Here is a 19,910-nt window from a genome sequence, read left to right as displayed (position 1 = left end):
TGCCTTGAACAGAATACTCCTGGAGGAGAATTATGACTCCCCTTGCTGTACTTATTAAGAAATTATGTTTAACTTGATTGTTGAAACGTACACAGCATATGAATCTCTCCTCCACAGATAGACAAATACTATAGAATAGGTCCTACTTTTTAAGGGGAATCAAATACACTTGTTGCTATGGATACAGGGACTTGCATGGCATGCTGAATGACTCCACACCTAAATCACAGAGGCCTCCTGTCGATTGCTCACCTCCTCGTCCGCGCTCGAATGGACATGTCTGTTCTATACTTTCCTATTTCTATTCTCTCATGATCCCCTGTTAACACCTCAGCATGTTTGTGTGTCTCCTCACCTCCAGTCGCTGGACCACCTCCTTGAAGTCCTCGGTGTTGTTGCCGACGCTCCTCAGCGACACGCTCTCCCCGCGCTCGTAGTAAATCCTCATGGAGGCGGGGCTGCCGAGCGTCCAGCCTATCACGTCCCTAGTGGCACAGTTGAACACCACAGCCTTGGCGTCCTGGTCCAGCAGGATGAGGAAGTCATTGGAGATGGACAGCAGGGCCTGCAGCTCCCCGCCGGCACTGTGGTCCTCGGCGTGCACGGGCCACGTCACGGCGCCTGCGCTACGCAGCTCGGCGCCGGCATACGGGCGGCTCTTCTCCTTCTTCTTGTGCGCCAGCGAGATGAACGGGAACTTGCCCGACGGGTCGATGGGCGTGCTGGTGGTGTGGCGCTCGGCCAGGTCGCGCAGGTACTCCTGCCGCGTGCGTGTGGCCATGGCGCGGAACTTTTGCGACTTGTGCGCGGCGCTCTCGGCGTTGATGACCTTGGCGAGCAGGAAGTCCCGGAACACTGAGGACTTGGGGAAGGTCACGCCATCTGGGATTGGGGGGCCGAAGGAGGGCACGTCTTTGGAGCGGGTTACCGCCACGCTGAGGAGAGAGAGAAGGGAGTAACAGGGGGAAGAGGACAGGAGTGTTGGAGCAGTATTGGATGAACATTTGGCTTCAGTGGGAGCTTTGCAGAACCAATGACAAAAAAATCCCTCATTAGCAACTGTGTGGCCTGGCTGCAGTTTTATTAGAATGCATAAAGCGAGTCATTCTGTCCAGTCTAGAGCTGACATTATGTTAATATTATGAGCATAGGAGGGAGAAAACTAAAAGCCCGCCCCCTCACCCCCCCAGTAACTTGCAATAAATGAGAAGAAAGACTCTTTGACAGCGAGTTGGTTTGTTGTTTGAAGCCATGCAATTTCCTCATGTCTGTATGGGGCCGATGGGCTCACAGGGCAGCAGACAAAACCCTGGCCTGTTGTATCAAAGCTCTGAGAGACGTTATGTTTACAGGGTGATGAAGGAAGCAGACTTGCAGACAGACTCTCTCTCCCTCTGCTCTTTTCATTAGTCCTCCCGGGCTTTGTCCGGGCAACACCAACAGCAGAAATGTGGGTCATAATTTACATGAATGTGCACTCAAGACTTTACTTCACAAGAAGAGTGTAGCAACTATTAATACATAATGCCTGATTTATACTCAGTTGCCCGACCGTGTATTGTACCAAAATAGCTGACCTACAAGCTCACTCACAATGTGGCGCTTTCACAAAGTATTGTGATATTGTGGATCAGCTATTTTAGCTGCGCAACACTGGGTGCACAACTACGTATAAATTAGGCGTGCAGCTCCGTTGGACTGTGGCGAACTGCTCAGAAACTCTAGGAGTCCCTTCCTTCTCCGTCTTCCTTCACTGCACCTATAGCACTCTCCATCTCTCCTCCTTCTGCTCTCCTCTCCCTCCCCTTTTTCCTTTCATTAAGTCGCTGGAATGGCCATCCAAGGCAGTCTGCTATGTCAGGAACTCAGCTGGACAGCCAAGAAGAAGAGGGTGGGGGGGGGGGGGGGAGGGGCTGCTATTCCTATCCATCTGACCAAAATCTCTGAATAACAGTCCAGTGGAGGGAAGGTGCAGGGGGAGGGGCAGAGTTGAGAGACAAGGGGAAATGAAGAGGTTTTTTTGGCTTTCACTGAAAAGGGACTGTGCAAGGTCAGAAGAAAATAGAGAGAAGAGTATGTACAGTTACTGTATATTGACCGTACGTGTGTGTGTGTGTGTGTGTGTGTGTGTGTGTGTGTGTGTGTGTGTGTGTGTGTGTGTGTGTGTGTGTGTGTGTGTGTGTGAGCACATTAAGCATGTGCTTCGTAACTTTTGTCCAATCTGTATGGTAGAGTACAGTTAATACCGCATACACTGTACAATCAGGGTGTTTGTATTGGTCTCGTTGCTCTTCTATTTAGATCTCGTGTCTGGTTTGACACAGCTGGTTGACAAGTTCTACTGTCTGCAGGACCAAATTGAATTTCTCCTCTGAACAAGCAGGTAGGCGGAATTAACTCTGTTGTAAAAATGTCAGCATCCGTTTTGTTTTCAAGAGAATAAAGAAAAGCCTGGGCAAACGAGCCAGGAAAAGTGCTGGTGGAGTTGGAGTGAACCATGTATTTTGCTAACCAATAACAGTCGCTCCAACTTTTCTGACGTCAGTTTCTCCGCTGTGTAGGAGGGGAGGGGGGGGCGGGGGGCGGGAGCACAGATCGGTAAACCAATAGCATACACCGGCTGTTTTTGGCTGCAAATTTGAATCCTCCCCTCTAGACGATGAAATCACTCTGGCTGGGGTAGGCTAGTGTGCAGGAGATCCATGTTCGAACCCGGGGTAGAACAAGAAAATTACAGAGTCAGCATTTAGTCTACATTATGAAGCGAGAGAAACAGGGAAAGAGAGAGAGACACAAAAAAAAGGGTAGTGAAAATCTACAAGCTTTGTATTTTGTTTTTTTTGGATTTGGATATACGTTTCCACTCAACAGCAAGGATATTTACAAGTCCTCTACCTGGACAGACGGCTTATGTGAAAACAGGACAGGGATGGTGTCGCCCGGTGGCCTTTGCTTGTGTCTGCTTAGCTGCCCTGGCCTCAACTCCCATCATGTTAATGGATGGGCTCCATTTCGGGCGTTTTCTCAGGTAATAACTGCCAGCTGTCGTATCTCAAAAAGCCATCATGCTGAAATCTCCCCTGCCCACGTACGGCACCATGCCCATATGTTGACACTTCGAGGGCTTTATTAGCTAGATTTCCCAAATGCATTCCGAATGTGCCTCATCATCGCCGCCGGAGGAAGATGTGTGTGTGTGTGTGTGTGTGTGTGCACGCGGCACTCTGTAAATCATGTTTATAGCTGTCAAATAGCTTGAGATTGCATCAGTTGTTTATTTTTTTACCGTGAGAGGGGGGTATATATAGGGGATGCCTGGTTTGCACTGAAAATACATGCTGAAAATAGAATCTACAATGTAGATCTTCTATTTTGCAATCACAAAATTGACAGCAACAAAAACCTATTGAACATATCAAAAGGTTATAAATGAATCTACTAAAACACATCTTCTGATGTTCACTTTAATACCAGAGCTGTCAGACCATATAAATTAATGTCAGCATAGATAAAACACTGCCCTGACACACACACACACACACACACACACACACACACACACACACACACACACAGTGCTCTAAGGAATTGCTTGATAACCAATGTGCAGGCTGAGGTTCCTCCAAAAGAACTGCATAAAGTGTCCCTCAAACTGCTGTACACACAGCACTGAGAACACTATAGAAGGTCTCAAACTGCTGTACACAGCACTGAGAACACTATAGAAGGTCTCAAACTGCTGTACACAGCACTGAGAACACTATAGAAGGTCTCAAACTGCTGCACACAGCACTGAGAACACTATAGAAGGTCTCAAACTGCTGCACACAGCACTGAGAACACTATAGAGGTCTGAAACACATTTGAGTCAACCAAAGACGTATGACTTATAGTGGACATGGAGGGGAGAGAAAAGAGAGGGAGATAAATCACTAAAGTGAATGGGAGAAAGAAAAGGAGAAAAAGTTAACTAGTTAGAAAGGCAAAGAGAAAAGAAGGGAGTGAATGCAAGGTAACAGGATTTAGGGAAGATAGCAAAGGCATACAATTGTTATATATACAGTACTGTATATACTCTTATAGCTCAACGCGCTGTGAGCTTAAAGCCCATTTGCCGATGTAGCCGATTATAGATCGGCTATTTTAGATGCACAACACCAGTACTCAACAAAGTATAAATCAGGTACAAACAGTGAGAGCATGAGATGAAAGAGGAGAGAGCAGTGGAGGATAGCATGGTGTGTGTTAGTATATGGAGTGACCTCCGTGGCAGCAGAAAGGAAGGAACATATGTGGTTTGAGTGATTTGTGGTCCGACTCTTTATAAATATCAAGAGCGTGGGCAGCTTCACTCTCACAGCATCTATGACCTGTCAGCCCACACAGCCAGGGAAACAAAGAGAACATTTCAATACCTACAATACTATGGAGAAGGTGTGTGTGTGTGTGTCAGGTTTAACTAGATTTGCAAGAACCAAAATCAAATGTCCCCACATGCAGAATATTTAACATGGCGTCACTAACAACAACTAAAGATTGTTATCTCCGTTTCCCTGGAAATACATAGGGTCGTCTGACAGAGTCAATAACTTGTATTCCCTGTTTAATCAGCCAGTCCAGACCCCATTGAGAAAGCCCACTTTAAAACCGGTATATTTTAGACGGGAGTATATTTTGGGCTGTTACACTGTTCCCGAAACTTTCATTGAATTCTGTGTGCTGTGGTTCTCATTTGTTCACGACTGGAGAGCCTATTTCAATCAACTAGATTGCTTGGTTGGAACTGCTTGCTGTATAATTAACATGGTTTCGGCAGCAAAAATAATAGTAATGCACTGTCTACACTGTATTACATGTATTATCAACAATTATGGGAGCGCTGAAACTCCCATGAAGCCCCTGCTTGTGTCCTGCATGTATCCCGCAGGGACACAGACATTTAATTTGAGCTCGACAGTAATCAAATCGTTTTTGCATCTATCAGCACAGTTAATGTCATCATAAATCAACTGAACAGACACAGATTTGACAGCCAAGCCGTCCTACTGTAAAATAACACCACACCACACATTTTATCTACCACCATAACTGAAGACAACAGGTACTGGACTTCAAAAAGTCATTAACAGTCAATTACTTCGAATTTACGGCCCCACAGTAAAAAGGGTCCATAAACCCTAGCATCCCTATATGACATAATAGGTGAACATTCTGCAAAAATAGACGATGCACGAGATCACAACAACAATCCCTTGTGTGTGCTAAGTGTGCTTGTATATCAGCTATTTTCCTTAAAGAGATTAGAGGGGGGGGAAAGGAGGAGGCCAAGGAGAGCCCGGGGAGATCCTGGTCAACAAAGAATATTAGGATTTAACAACCACCCCATTGACCCAGGGACCTAACGGCAACTAGTGCCACCTCACCTAATAGAAACCACAGGGGAACTTTAAAGAGACACACACACGTACGTGTGGACCGATATAGGACAGATAGGACACAGTCACACACAACGCATCACAAGCGTCAGCAATAGCATCCCGTCCACTTCCATTCTATGGGAGCAAAGGGCTGGCGCTTCCCATTGCGACGCATTCAACGTGGCGTGCAGAGTTTAACATTGGCGAACTTTGACTGGGTGTTGTCAACCCCGTTTACCGACGTAAAAGGTAGCTCTCCATCAAACAGACTATACTACAGATCACTACAGACTGGCAGTCCAATGAGGCAGGGAATTCAGTCAGTTGGAAGGTGTGAAGAAAGGTTGATGAATGCACCTTGAGAGCTGACAGCGACAGCCGGCTACTATGGTGCTAAAAGTAGCCTATGGCTTGGATGTCTTTCTCAGCGACAAGCCCACTGCTTCCCTACAACTTGCGACCATACGCGACATAGTACCCACCGCCCATTCAACAGCAGATTTTTGGCAACAGACGCTTTCCAACACTTACCGCTGATGTTGGTGTGGTCTAACGAACTACAACGTCTGCTGTGCCCACAGTCTGCAAAACAACATAGGAAGTTGACACTTCAGACACGGATGTGCGACCTTGCCAATGCACAGACGAGACCAGACAACCAAACAAAGAGGCTGGTATAATCAGAGTGAGAGGTAGCAGTGAAGAGTGGCGGATAGTCAGTGCCAAACAGCCTCTTTCCAACAACCAGCTGTAATGATGTTCCACTTGGCAGGACCCTCTGAGTGTGTGTATGGTGTGTGTGTGTGTGTGTGTGTGTGTGTGTGTGTGTGTGTGTGTGTGTGTGTGTGTGTGTGTGTGTGTGTGTGTTTGGAGACAAGGTGGCCCCCACGGGGGATAATTAAGTCCTTGCACACAATGTGCTCAGACAGCAATTAAAACACTCATTAGCACATGGGCAGAGAGAGACAGAGACAGAGAGAATGGTGAAAACGACAGGTGATAAAGAGATTAGAGGCAGCACTTGGTAATATTCCCTGCTCACAAGTTGGTCTTTGTACATTTTTAGGTAACTTCTTGTAACATGATTATTCTAGGACCAATGGAATATTGTCATGACATCATGGGTCTCAATGTTCAATCTGGTAAATGGTCTTAAAGGGGAACTAAAATAGGCAAAAATCGTCTGCTTTTCTGTAGATACATTTAGAAATTATTTTTTTATATACAGCATACAAATATCCTTTCCAATTGACCCCCTGGCGGCCCCCACTTTGAAAAAAAAAAAAAAAAAAGTTTAAATGGCAGCGAACTAGGGTTTAGTTCCCTTTTAGACCCAGTGGTTAAGCTGTGTATACAGTACCTACTGTACGTGTGCGTGCTTCCCACAAACTCAGTGTGTGTCTGTCTGTGTGTGTGTGTGTGTGTGTGTGTGTGTGTGTGTGTGTGTGTGTGTGTGTGTGTGTGTGTGTGTGTTGCCCTCGAGTCTCACCTGTAGCAGGTGTTGTCCGAGCAGGGGCTGTGCGTTCGGACAACCACAAAGACATGCTGGAAGTGAGAGCGGATGTTTTTGGGCGTGAAGGGCTGCGCCCCTGGCTCCTGGAACACGATGGTGACGATGTCGTTGCCTATGTGGCGCTTCCTCAGCAGCTGGGATGGCACGCAACACCCAAAGTGGAAAGGGGGGGGGTCAGCAGAGTTAGGAGGGCAGCAATAGAGGAACTTCGGAACCCCCAAAGCTCATTAAAGTGTGGATTCAAATTTCCCAGCAGTGGACTGCCTGTGTCAGTTGCTGTCAGAAATGCTAAGTAACCACAGAAAGTAATAGTGCGGAAGTGATCATTAGCTCGCTGACTAGCATCTAAAATGGGGGCTGCAATGAGTGGGATGAGTGCGAAGCCTCAACCCTGCGCACAGCATGAGAGCAACACAACTTTATAATGACGCCTGAAACCAGAGACTATTCTGGGATGTTGTCAAACAACCAGCCCTGGAACTGCTCCATTATAAACGTATTAGCTTATCACGGGTTCTCCACTGGTGCTCAACGTCGGGTCCGGGGACCACCGGCGGTCCAAATGGACCCTTCAGGGTCTGAGAATGTACAAATGGAACCCCAATCTAGACTGTAACATGTGTTTATTTAACTCTGAGAGGGTACAAATGGAACCCCAATCTAGACTGTAACATGTGTTTATTTAACTCTGAGAGGGTACAAATGGAACCCCAATCTAGACTGTAACATGTGTTTATTTAACTCTGAGAGGGTACAAATGGAACCCCAATCTAGACTGTAACATGTGTTTATTTAACTCTGAGAGGGTACAAATGGAACCCCAATCTAGACTGTAACATGTGTTTATTTAACTCTGAGAGGGTACAAATGGAACCCCAATCTAGACTGTAACATGTGTTTATTTAACTCTGAGAGGGTACAAATGGAACCCCAATCTAGACTGTAACATGTGTTTATTTAACTCTGAGAGGGTACAAATGGAACCCCAATCTAGACTGTAACATGTGTTTATTTAACTCTGAGAGGGTACACATGGAACCAAATGCACCCTCAAGACTTTGCCAACTTATGAATGCCTCGACTTCGACAGAAGAATACACCCGGAAATGACGTCATCTAAACATTTCCACCTGATCCGCTGCAATGTTATCAGATTAAAAAAATGCAATTATCTTGGATTTCTTTTCCAAGATTAAGTTTTTGGTGAAAACAAGTTCAACATTAATTTACAAAAAAGCAAAATAAGGGTAAAAATGCTGCCAGCGTCGGATTAATTAATGAATGCCTGGCAGTTGATGTGTTACACAAGGATCCATTTGTTTTGTTTTCTACACTCTTAAGCCCTAAACACACCAACGGGTCACCATGCAACTCCTTGGGTCCAAACGGTTGCAAGGAGTTAACGCTAAAACCGTCAAGACCCTTTGGTGTGGTTTGGGCCATTGAATTCCATAATGCGTTGAATCACTAGGGTCAACGTGGGTCAACGTGCAAACGTGTTAAAACCGTCTCAACCCTTTGGTGTGGTTAGGGCTTTAGAGCACCTGGAACAGAGGGTCTTTCCAAATAATATGGCTAAGTAAATTGTAAGTGAATTTCCCAGTTCGGGACTCTTCCCAGGTTGGCAGTGGGAGAGTAGCGCACAGGATTACAGTTTAGGCAATTGGCACCGGGTGAAAAATGGGTTACAAAAATCGTGGGATAAAAAAAAAAAAGAATTTCCACTGCCATTGCATTTTTGATTATTGTTTTACCTGCTGCTTGTTGTTGGGTGTGTATGGCAGCATGGTGGACACGTGGAACATGATCTCGTAGTCCTTGTGCGTGGTGTACAGGGAGTGGGTACCTGTCGAGTCAGCTGGAGAGGGAAACGCACTGATTAGATCGGATGCCGTTGTCTGGTCTACACAGCTTTATTAGTCATGCCAATTCCCACACTCCCCACACTTGTTATAGAGGGAATGCGCATGACATCATCATCATACCCGGAAGTTAGTCGGGAATGCCTACTGAGTGGCAAAAAACTACTTCCTGGCCTTGACAGCCATGAATCCGAACAGAGAAGTAATATCTGATTGCATTAAACAACATTAAAATCACTTTGTCACTCGATCTGCCACTCATTTACGCAACCATATACCCTATTGTTGTGTCTGTTGATCCCTACTGGCTCACCTGACCATATACCCTATTGTAGTGTCTGTTGATCCCTACTGGCTCGCCTGACCATATACCCTATTGTTGTGTCTGTTGATAAATGAGCATGTGGGGAAGTCAACTATGGTGCCTTTTTATTTCCACACTTTAAACTTCACACACACAAAACAATTTCACCAACACACCATTTCAAACGGAAGCAAGGGAGAGGTAAATTCAATTAAGTGGAATTGGCAGTGTGAAATGCACTGGGGCGCTAGAGACAGTAGGTAAACGACCACACCACTGGGTCTGGCATGTTCCCATTGGCTATGACGACACACAGAGGAACGCACACCAATGCTGCGGAGGTGCCGACCACAGTGAAATCATCAAGTTCAAGAGAGAAAGCCTCAATGCAATGCAAATGTATTGAACAAAAGAGAAACACAAACAACATTTTTATCTCCCAAAATGCTGTGTGGATGCCATTATCTTTCCCATCTCACTGGGTTGCTGTAATGTTCCTCTTGTTACAAGGCTGCGGATGAGGAAACTGCAGTCTCCTGCACGTGCTGTACGACCAGCAGACTGCCAAAGCTCTCCTCACATAGACCCAACCAGTCATAAGGCTTCACAGACTGCTAAAGCTCTCCTCGCATAGACCCAACCAGTCATAAGGCTTCACAGACTGTCAAAGCTCTCCTCGCATAGACCCAACCAGTCATAAGGCTTCACAGACTGTCAAAGCTCTCCACACATAGACCCAACCAGTCATAAGGCTTCACAGACTGCCAAAGCTCTCCTCGCATAGACCCAACCAGCCATAAGGCTTCACAGATATAAAGTGCCGGCATAAAGTGCTAGTTTCAACACCACATTACTGGCAGCGTTGACTGCACGAATCGAGACAGGGACAAAGGAGTGCTTCTATCTGTTGTTTTTGACAACGGGGGCACCCAGACGACGGCCCGATGGCAACAGCCTGTACTCTGACTCGAGTGGGTGGGCATTATCCTGCCGAATGGCCCTGGCCTTCATGAGTAGCTGTCTATTGTAGAAAGGATCGAGGCTCTCCAACTGGATGCCAATAATTTTGGAGGCAGTTTTCACAATACTTCTAAGAGAATCATAAGGCTTCACAGAAGCATACTGTAGGCCCAACCAGTCATAGGGCGTTGAAAGGATGTGTAATCCGCAAAGCTTCCCAACTCTATTGCATTCATTCAATGGGGAGTTTCCGAGGAAGGGCCATATTAACCAATGAAACGTTAAAGGGCCACTTCACCCCTTTTGCAACCAGATTTATTTTAATTATTAATCATTAATTTAATGATGTTTGGGAGACGATAAACACTTTCCTGTGGTTTTTATGAGGGTAATTTGTGTTTTTAGATATTTCAGTATTTCAAGGTGTTCATGGACTCCATGACGCAACACACTGATTATTATTGTATCAAGGTCGCTCGTTATTTTTGAGAGACACACACACACACACACACACACACACCGAGTACCGTTAGGCTCTGACAGAACTGACTCAGAGGAGCTCCGCAACTAAAACCATTTAAATACTGCAGGACCATTACATTACCACACTAACAACGTTAGTGTTCTTGACTACGTAATTATTATTGTGGGGTTGGTTATCATGCAGCGTGAGTCTAAATATGACTTCTAGAGTTAAATTAACTGATTTGACTGTGTTAAATGGATTTCATTGTAATGCTTATTTATTTTTCGTCCTCATCCAAATGACCCTGGAGCTCATCTTCTATAAACGCTTCAAAAAATGCAATAAAATTGGGTCAGTACTCAGTCTTGAGAGATACATGCAGTGCTTTGAATCATTGTGGTCAATGAAATGCTGCTAATTGGTAACCCCAGGAGAGAGTGCGGGTGAACAGATTCAGCTAGACTGTGTGTGCGTGTGTGCGTGCGTGCATGCATGTGTGTGTGCGTGTCGTACTCTTAGTGTCCAGCTGAGCGCGGTACTTGGTGAAGCCCTTGAGTCGGACCCTGTCGCCCAGCAGCTGGAGGAACTCCTCCAGAGCGGGACCGGCAGATTCGTTGTTGTACATCTCCTCCTCGCTGCTCTGGCCCGCCATGCAGTACATCACCCCCACCTTCAGCTGGAAGCTCAGCTACAAAGACAATGGGATGTTTTCAGCTTGAGACCCAAAAGAAAAAATAGCCATGGACACATGATCAACGTTTGCCTGTTATCTCTCCTATGGCACCAACATACAGCATGGAAATGGGGACATTATTCTTTAGTTTTAGGGTCTGAGATGCAAAATCATATCAAATGATGGTCTGTCGCTTAAATGCAACAAGGGTTGAAAACCCCCTGCTCACCCCCTGCTCGTCCAGCTTCATCAGCTGCTCGGTGACCTTGGGTGTGTTGAGGGCCAGGCGCAGGCAGTGGGCGTTGAGCTCAGGCACCAGGTAGTCCAGCACCTCTTTGAGGGGAAGGCCTCGGGCCATGCCGTGCTTGGAGGTGGACGGCACCGCGTCCTCCAGGATGGAGCCGCGCAGCGTGTTCAGCTGGGCAGGAGGGGAAGCAGAAGAGGAAACAAAGAGGATTAGAAGGTTGTGAGACGTCACTGGGCCAGCGGGTGCACCTCTGGAAATGGTTTAATATATCATTCTGTGCTCCATCCAAACACCAATTACACTGCAGACATGCTATGCTAGCAGACATTTCTTATATATAATCAAATAAGTAGACAAACAAGCAGGCAGATACAAAGGCAAATGGACAAAAACAATAGCTTAAAAGGTTGTGAGACTCCAATATTGCCATTGCTGTGGCGTCACTGGGCCAGCGGGTGCACCTCTGGAAATGGTTTAATATATCATTCTGTGCTCCATCCAAACACGAATTACACTGCAGACATGCTATGCTAGCAGACATTTCTTTTATATAATCAAATAAGTAGACAAACAAGCAGGCAGATACAAAGGCAAATGGACAAAAACAATAGCTTAACAGAGTTGTGGTTACTGTATGCTCTGATGTGTCCAACCACAAGGGAGGCCTGCCATTGTGAGGCCTGTCATTACTGTGGGACTGAAGTCTTTATGAGGACGCAAATCATCGTGCCTTGGCTCATCATATGATCACACAACGTACAGTAGAAAATAACTTTTACAAACCTTTCTCCTGATTTAGGCAATTTTCAACTCCCCCTTGTATCGTAGTCTTTTGTCACTGTCGTGTTTCACCGGGAGGATAATGCATGCAGAGGAACATGCTATTACTCTCAGATTCACACCCAGAAATGTCGTTGGAAAACTACGGTAAGAAATCACATGATTTCACAAAAAAAGCACATTCACACACATTCTGCCGATTATGTGCGAGGATGGAGCCAGGAGGCGGCTTGCATATATAATGCAAGATCTAGCCCTTACAGTAGTTCATTTCTAAGGCTGAAAGTTGTAGTGGATTTGTAGGCAGCCTTTTACTGAAGCATACCCCAACTGTAGTCTCTGGTTTCCAGAAGGTGCCATAACCGTTCCCTGTTCCAGGTCGGTTCTCCACAGCTTCATTTGATTGCTTCAGCAGCAGATTTTAATGGGCCATATACAGTATATCAAGGTATGTCATGTGTGTTTCAAAGTGTTCTATTGTGTTTCTATTGTGTTTGTTGGAGCTTAACCAGACGTACCGCAAAGGATTGAAAACACTAGTCGCTGTAGTGGTTGGTTTGGCAGGAACCTTACCACTGCGCCACCCAGATGCCCCAAGGTCACGAATAGTTCAAAGTCATTTGCCCAAATTGACCTCCTTTAGAAACACGGCACCAGCACGAGCCATAGTAAAATAATTAGCTGCGCTGACCTCTGGGCCAAGCAGACACTCACTTTGAATAGAACTACTGATGAGTGTCAGCATGCTAGCTTCACCCATACAGAATGGCAGCGTGTTCTCACGCAGTGCGCAGAACAGAATGTGTGTGGGCTTTGCTGTTGTTCCTCCATGAAGAGTCTCGGGGGGTAAAAACATACTCCAGGACAGTGCGAGGAGCTTTCGGGGGTAAAAACATACTCCAGGACAGTGCGAGGACAGCAATAGAAGGACCTGCACATGTACCAAGACCAAATAAACAGCTGGGAGATCGGAGCAGCTCCAGTGGCTCCCACAGATAACCGACACAAGTCTGTGTGTGTGAGTGTGTGTGTGTGTCTGCAGTCGCGCCATGCCATTCTCTTGAAGTGAGGAGAAACAGAGCACCAGGGGACAATGGCTCTCTTCTCGGCGGACACTGGGCCTTTTCTCACTGACGCCGGCCCACACACTGCAGCCCACACACATACAGTACACAAATACCTGCACCGCTTCCCACTCTGAAAATAGCATGGAGGGGGGGGGGGGGGAGGCTGTGCGTTGGGCCATGCGTCATCCCAAGCGATTGACATGGTCATTACTCATGGGAAGCTTCTATAGGAGAGCCATGATTTCACTCTATACATAAGTACCTCTGCCATTATTATATTGGCATCTGCCTCTTTTAGCTAGGAAATAGCAGTGCTCACTCCGTGAGCGAGTGTGTGTGGGCGGTAGAGCTTGCAGGGGGATGAAGAAATGCTTTATCTGGGGTTTAGCAGTGCTTCTATAGAAGGAAAGGAAGATGGCAGTAAGGGAAGGCTGCTTTAATTCACACAGGGCCTGTGGTACAGACGAGTAGGAACATGCATGTAGTCAAGTTGGACATAACAGTCACGTGTTTCTAATTAGGGGTGCAACCGTTACTCAATCTAATCGATGTAATCGATTAGAAATAAAGATTAATTGACAGACAGTAGAAAATATCGATGTGTTTTTGAACCAATCAGAACGTCACATCCCTTCAGGCTATGGGACGTAGCTCCGCTACATGCACGCCTATAATGTTTTCAGATACATATTTTAGCATGCTGATTAAAGTAGCTATAAGCAATAATATGTCAAATTGTTTTTTGTATTCAGTCAGCCAGCAATAAGTAAAACGCTCGCAATTTCTTTTGTCTCTGACACATCTAGGGGCCACAATCTGCATTCACTTAATATATTTTTTATCCCACGATTTTGTAACCCATTTTTCACCCCTGTGTCAATCATCTACTGTGATCCTGGGCTCTACACACCCTCCGCCAACCTGGGGAGAGCAACGGACTTAACTCATGCTTCCTTCATGCTTGAGTGTCCAAGTTGCTCCTTTACACCTGACAGGGGGGAGTTTCCCTGGTTGGACGTAGCGCGTGAAAGGAACACGTTATTCCAACCAGTTCCTTTCCCCTCCATCAGGCGCCCCGGCTGGCCAGGGGGAGGCAGTTTAGAGACCAGGATTACTGCATGTTTTTGTGAGGGTACCTACCCTAGGGGACACGGGGAGAACATGCAAACTCCACACAGAAAGGCCCTTTCGCCAACCCCCGCCTTCGGGTATGGGCACTGATGACGCGGAGGAGGAAACACGCCGCCAGCACCCACAGTGCCCCGAGCGGGAATCGAACCCAGGACCTTCTAGCTGTGAGGCGACAGCACTACCAACTGTGCCAACTGTGCCACCGTGCCCCACAATCTGCATTCAGATATGTTCCTAGAAGCTTTGTCATTGGTCGAAAAAAAACCCGGTCGAAATGACTAACCAATCAAGAAGTAGACAGACAAATCGACCAATGACAAAGCTTCTAGGAAAATCTTTGAATGCAGATTGCGGCCCCTAGATGTCTCACAGAGACTAAACTGTTATTGGGAGCACATTTTACCCATTGCTGACATATTGCTTATAGCAGCTTTAAGTGTAAAACAAGTTGACACTGTCTGGATGTCATCTTGAATGAGATTTATTTTTAAATTAGTAGTTCTGTAATCAAAACCAGCTGTTTGGAGGACGTGCAGCGATGGGAATAAAACGGGTGAATGAAATCAAGATAATGTTTTATTCATGCAGGACTGAATATATTAAGATATATTTTTGTGGCCTTTTGCATTTATTGGTAGAGTAATTGGAGACAGACGGAACTTGGAGAGAGAGATGGGAGTGACATACAGCAACGTTTCATCAGGATGGGGACTCGAACCAGGCTGCATTAGGAGCATAGGAGCCCGGACTCATATCTCTCTTCTATAAACACTACTTGAAAGCCTCAAGGTCAGGCATGGTCAACATCACAGTGTCACCATGGTCTCCCAGATACCACACAGCTAGCACAGAACAGCACCAGCACACATTAACAACTCTCAAGTTACTGTGTTACTGTGAAGCCATTTTGGAGAACGGACTCCTTTATTGTAGACCTAAACCAAATGCAAAAGCATGATATACATACAGAGCCTACCAAACACATTGTGCACACATATTGTACATACATACACAGTCAAATCATCAATGTAAACTTTACTCCTTAAGTGTAAGGAAAGGTTCCAAAAGGACCCTCTCAAAACTGAAATGAACCACTTTCAACCTATCTATTCTATAGGTGGAAAACGTTCCGGGGGAAAAAAGAGCAACAATAGTATAGTTTTGTGGCGATTATCCTAGCAATTACTTTTTCAAATCTTAACCACTAAAGCCCTGTTTTATACATCCTTGCACAATGTCATTCTGGAGAAAAAAAATTGTGAAAATGTCTGAACTAGAAACTCATAACAAGAACACATTATTTTATGACGACGTGCCAAAAATTGGGATTGCTATAATTGTGTTGCACCCCTACACACACACACACACACACACACACACACACACACACACACACACACACACACATAACAGTGTAATGTGGTGGTGTTGTACCTCGCTGGTCCTGAAGATGACCCTGTAGTTGTACTGTTGGCCGTGCTCTTTGTGCTCGTCCACTTTCTCCCTCCGCAGACTCACCGCCACCGGCCCCAAGGTCTCATCCACCCCCAGGTAGTTCCAGTGTTCTGGAAGCGGACGCATGAATGAGAGATGAACGTTGGTGGGGGTAAGAAAACGATGAATGCATCTGACCCGTCTGAACTGAGTGGTGCAACTATACTTTTATTGTTGTAGTTACTCTCTCTCTGTGTGTGTGTGTGTGTGTGTGTGTGTGTGTGTGTGTGTGTGTGTGTGTGTGTGTCAATCAGGAGGTGGATGACCTGCAGCTGGCAGGCATACGCATACGCTAGCGCCGCTCAAAAAGAAAGTGACAGAGGGTGAGAAAAGAACAACATCTTTGTCGGACGCACACTCTACAAAATGGCTCTGCATCCTATAGAGCACAGTGGTTCTCAAAGTGAGGCCAGGGACCCTCAGCGTTCCTTCAGGTGATTCTAAATGGACCCTTACAGGTCTGCATCTCTGAGTTATGGGAGTTACTCGGTTTCAAGGACCGGGTAATCCTTGAAATTAAACAGTTTGAGAACCCCTGGTATAGATCGAGCCACAGCCATATAAAGTCCCCCGGAACTGAATGTATGAGTGGTCGGTTCACAGCAGAGCTCTCACCTCTCAGATAGAAGAACTTGCGGTAGTAATAGGCGCCGAGGTCCACATGCTCGATGTATCGCTTGGTCCTGTCTCCGTGCTGCCCCGGCCCGTCCTTGGGAGCCTCCAGCACGGCCACGCCAGCGTTGGTGAAGTGGGTGCTGAGGGTGGCCTCCTGAGGCCCTTCTTCTGTACTGCCCGAGTTGCTGCTGGAGCTACCCCCCCCACTGCCCCCCCCGCTGCCGATGCTGCCCTGCTGGGAGACCAGAGAACACAGGGAACATGTGAGACCAGAGACCAGGCCCGTCACACAGGGAACATGTGAGACCAGAGACCAGGCCCGTCACACAGGGAACATGTGAGACCAGAGACCAGGCCCGTCACACAGGGAACATGTGAGACCAGAGACCAGGCCCGTCACACAGGGAACATGTGAGACCAGAGACCAGGCCCAATCACACAGGGAACATGTGAGACCAGAGACCAGGCCCAGTCACACAGGGAACATGTGAGACCAGAGACCAGGCCCAGTTAACACAGGGAACATGTGAGACCAGAGACCAGGCCCAGTCACACAGGGAACATGTGAGACCAGAGACCAGGCCCGTCACACAGGGAACATGTGAGACCAAAGACCAGGCCCAGTCACACAGGGAACATGTGAGACCAGAGACCAGGCCCGTCACACAGGGAACATGTGAGACCAGAGACCAGGCCCAGTTAACACAGGGAACATGTGAGACCAGAGACCAGGCCCAGTCACACAGGGAACATGTGAGACCAGAGACCAGGCCCAGTCACACAGGGAACATGTGAGACCAGAGACCAGGCCCAGTTAACACAGGGAACATGTGAGACCAGAGACCAGGCCCAGTCACACAGGGAACATGTGAGACCAGAGACCAGGCCCAGTTAACACAGGGAACATGTGAGACCAGAGACCAGGCCCGTCACACATGGAACATGTGACAATTTCAAGTCAAACCATCGCAATTCAATATAATAATTAATATTATGATTTATTGAGAACTTTTCTATTTACTGCAAGCTTGTAGATATCCTATTTTTAGGCTTCAAGTGGTTAAAGCAAAATGATAAATAAGCGAAAATAGGGGCCAACAAAAAAAGAATATATATATTTAGTACATGGCCGCCGTGCTGTCTGTGAATTTAGTTATCAGTAGTAAAATTACTATGTGAAAGGTTTTCCGAACAAAGCCGGGAAAATCGGAATGGCATCATCCCTGCATTGACAAACTAGCAGCTTGTGAGTGAGCATGTTGATTAATGTGGAATAGCAAAAAACAACAACAAAAACACCAACAACATACAGATCAGTCTACCTGTTTGGAGGGACAGATGCTCCTTTCACCCTCTCCTCCGATCTCGTTCCTGAAGCAGGGGCAGCTGAGCACCAGGTCGTTGCTCTTGTCGTCCCCGGGATCCAAGGCAGGACTGGTGCCATGTCCTCCACCCGCACCCTCCTTGATGCTGAGCTCCTCCTGTGAGCCGCAGGGCGAGCCGCACACTCCCAGCTGATTGGAGGAGGCGGCGGCGGCAGCGGCAGACGCCCCGGTGGTGGTGTTCTTGCGCTTGGCTCCAGACTGCTTGCCGTGGATGACCTCGTTGAGGTCGAACATCAGAGACTGAACGTCGAAGTGGGCGAAGCCTTTTTGGCAGACCCAGGGCTTGGGAGGCGGGCTGAGGTCGTCTCCCTTGCCCCCGTCCTCCACGTCCGAGCCGGCTCGGGACGAATCGCCCTCGGCCTTGACGTTGCGAAGCTTACGGAATATCGACTCTCCGCCCGTCTCCGACTTGGACCTCCTCTTCAGGTGCTTCTCCCGTTCCTTCAGCCGGCTGGCGGGGCTGCCTCTGGCCGGCCCGTCGGGCAGGTCCAGGGCGGGCTGTTTGATGGGGGCGACGGTAAGCAGCTCGCCCAGCCTCTCTGGTGCGGGGCTGCGCTGGTCGTCGGTGGACTGGTAGCCCTTCAGCATGTCGAAGAAGCTCTCCCCGGACACGCCGTGCTTGTCGATGGACGACGTGCTGCCGTACTCGCGGTGCATGGGTGTCCACCCGGAGAAGGACCAGCCCTCACTGCCGTCGCCGTCCAGCTCACTGATGGTGATGTCGCTGTTGCTGCGCTGGCGGATGCGCCGCATGCCTTTGCGCGGCGAGCCCAGGTAGCCGTCGGGCGACAGGAAGCGGTTGTCTTTGCCTTTGCTGTGCATCTTGTTCTTCAGAGTGTTGTGGATGTTCCGCAGCATGGAGGAGTCCTGGGGGCTGATCAGGTGACCCAGCTTGGCCGACAGGTTGCTGTGGGCCGTGACAGCTGAAACCCCGCCTCCTCCTCCTCCACCTCCTCCTCCTCCTCCTCCAACCCGATCTCTCTCTCGCTCTCCACTTCCTGACCCTGAAGAGCTGGTCATGGTGGAGCTGGGAGAGTCTGTTTCCACTGTGATGTGCCAAATCGCCCCGCCTCCCCCGTCTTTTCTGGGCGGCCAGTCGGCCACACGGGCTCGCACCCCCATCTTGGGCACTCCTGGGTTGGTGCCGACGGCGGACGAGGAGATGTGGGCGCTCTCGCTGCGGGGCGGCGGCGCCCCGCCGTTGGGCAGCCGCAGGCGGCGGGTGTAGAACTCGTCGGTGGCGGGCACGGAGCCCCCGACCGAGCGCTCCGTCTGGGAGCGCTTCAAGCTGGTCATGGCGGAGGAGTTGGGGGGGAAGAGGACAGCCGGGAGAGGGGGAAGGCCAGGTAGGGGGGTGTGGGATGAGGGAGGAAGCGAAGGGGACTCAGATGAAGGTCTGCAGCATTATGTTCACCGAGAGGAACCTCACCAGTTCATGGGGTGCTGGAGGAGAGAAGAAGCAAGAAGAAGCAAAGCTCATACTAAGCGGCCTTCATAAAAGCACTGCACAGAATTCTTTGTCAATTAAACACTTTTTTTCAGATAACGTTATGTATTGCTATATTGAAGCATCCACCAAACAATCATTAGGGGGTGAAGTTCATAAATAGAGTAGACTCAGTTCTACCATGTCATCTCATCACCATTATTAGGATACCTCTATTTCTCTAATGAATGTTACTGGAGGTAATACATGTTTCAATATGGTTTGATAGTCTATGCCACCGTTTCCCAAACGTTGTGGCCCATTTATGGGTCACGGACGAATTTGTATGGGCCACGATAGACGATAATAATCTTGCAAACTCACAAATAATATGCAAATGCACCAAAAACAGCAACGATCAGCATTCAGCATGAGCATTTGCATTGACCTTTGGCTGCACCCCTGCTCTAAAGTGCATGGCAGTGCATTGTGTTAATGTCAAGCTTGGCACCAGCATTGTGGTCGGTAATAAGGCTAGCATATCCCTATAAGGAGATAGGCCAATCATTA

At 47.7% G+C, this 19,910-nt stretch overlaps 1 protein-coding gene across 4 annotated transcripts in view; it reads right to left on the bottom strand.

Annotated features, from left to right (window-relative positions):
- The window catches only part of sipa1l1 (signal-induced proliferation-associated 1 like 1), a 77,161-nt gene that overhangs the window by 31,897 nt on the left and 25,354 nt on the right, over window positions 1–19,910 (bottom strand). For all 4 annotated transcript variants that reach the window (XR_013965907.1, XM_080791174.1, XM_080791176.1 and 1 more), the window contains exons 4-11: window positions 17,852–19,357; window positions 16,530–16,764; window positions 15,855–15,985; window positions 11,425–11,613; window positions 11,036–11,210; window positions 8,685–8,788; window positions 6,907–7,064; window positions 356–935 (exon numbers count right to left, since the gene is read on the bottom strand). Coding sequence is in view for 3 of the 4 variants with exons in the window: in XM_080791174.1 (XP_080647300.1) it covers window positions 356–935; window positions 6,907–7,064; window positions 8,685–8,788; window positions 11,036–11,210; window positions 11,425–11,613; window positions 15,855–15,985; window positions 16,530–16,764; window positions 17,852–19,210 (2,931 nt within the window). In the remaining variant the exon portion in view is untranslated. The remainder of the gene's footprint in view (window positions 1–355; window positions 936–6,906; window positions 7,065–8,684; window positions 8,789–11,035; window positions 11,211–11,424; window positions 11,614–15,854; window positions 15,986–16,529; window positions 16,765–17,851; window positions 19,358–19,910) is intronic.

Source organism: Protomyctophum bolini (assembly GCF_963924005.1).
Source record: "Protomyctophum bolini genome assembly, chromosome: 19".
NCBI classification, from domain to species: Eukaryota; Metazoa; Chordata; class Actinopteri; order Myctophiformes; family Myctophidae; genus Protomyctophum; species Protomyctophum bolini.
The sequence above is the reverse complement of the archived record's forward strand: the minus strand, read 5'-3'. Positions and strand labels throughout refer to the sequence as shown.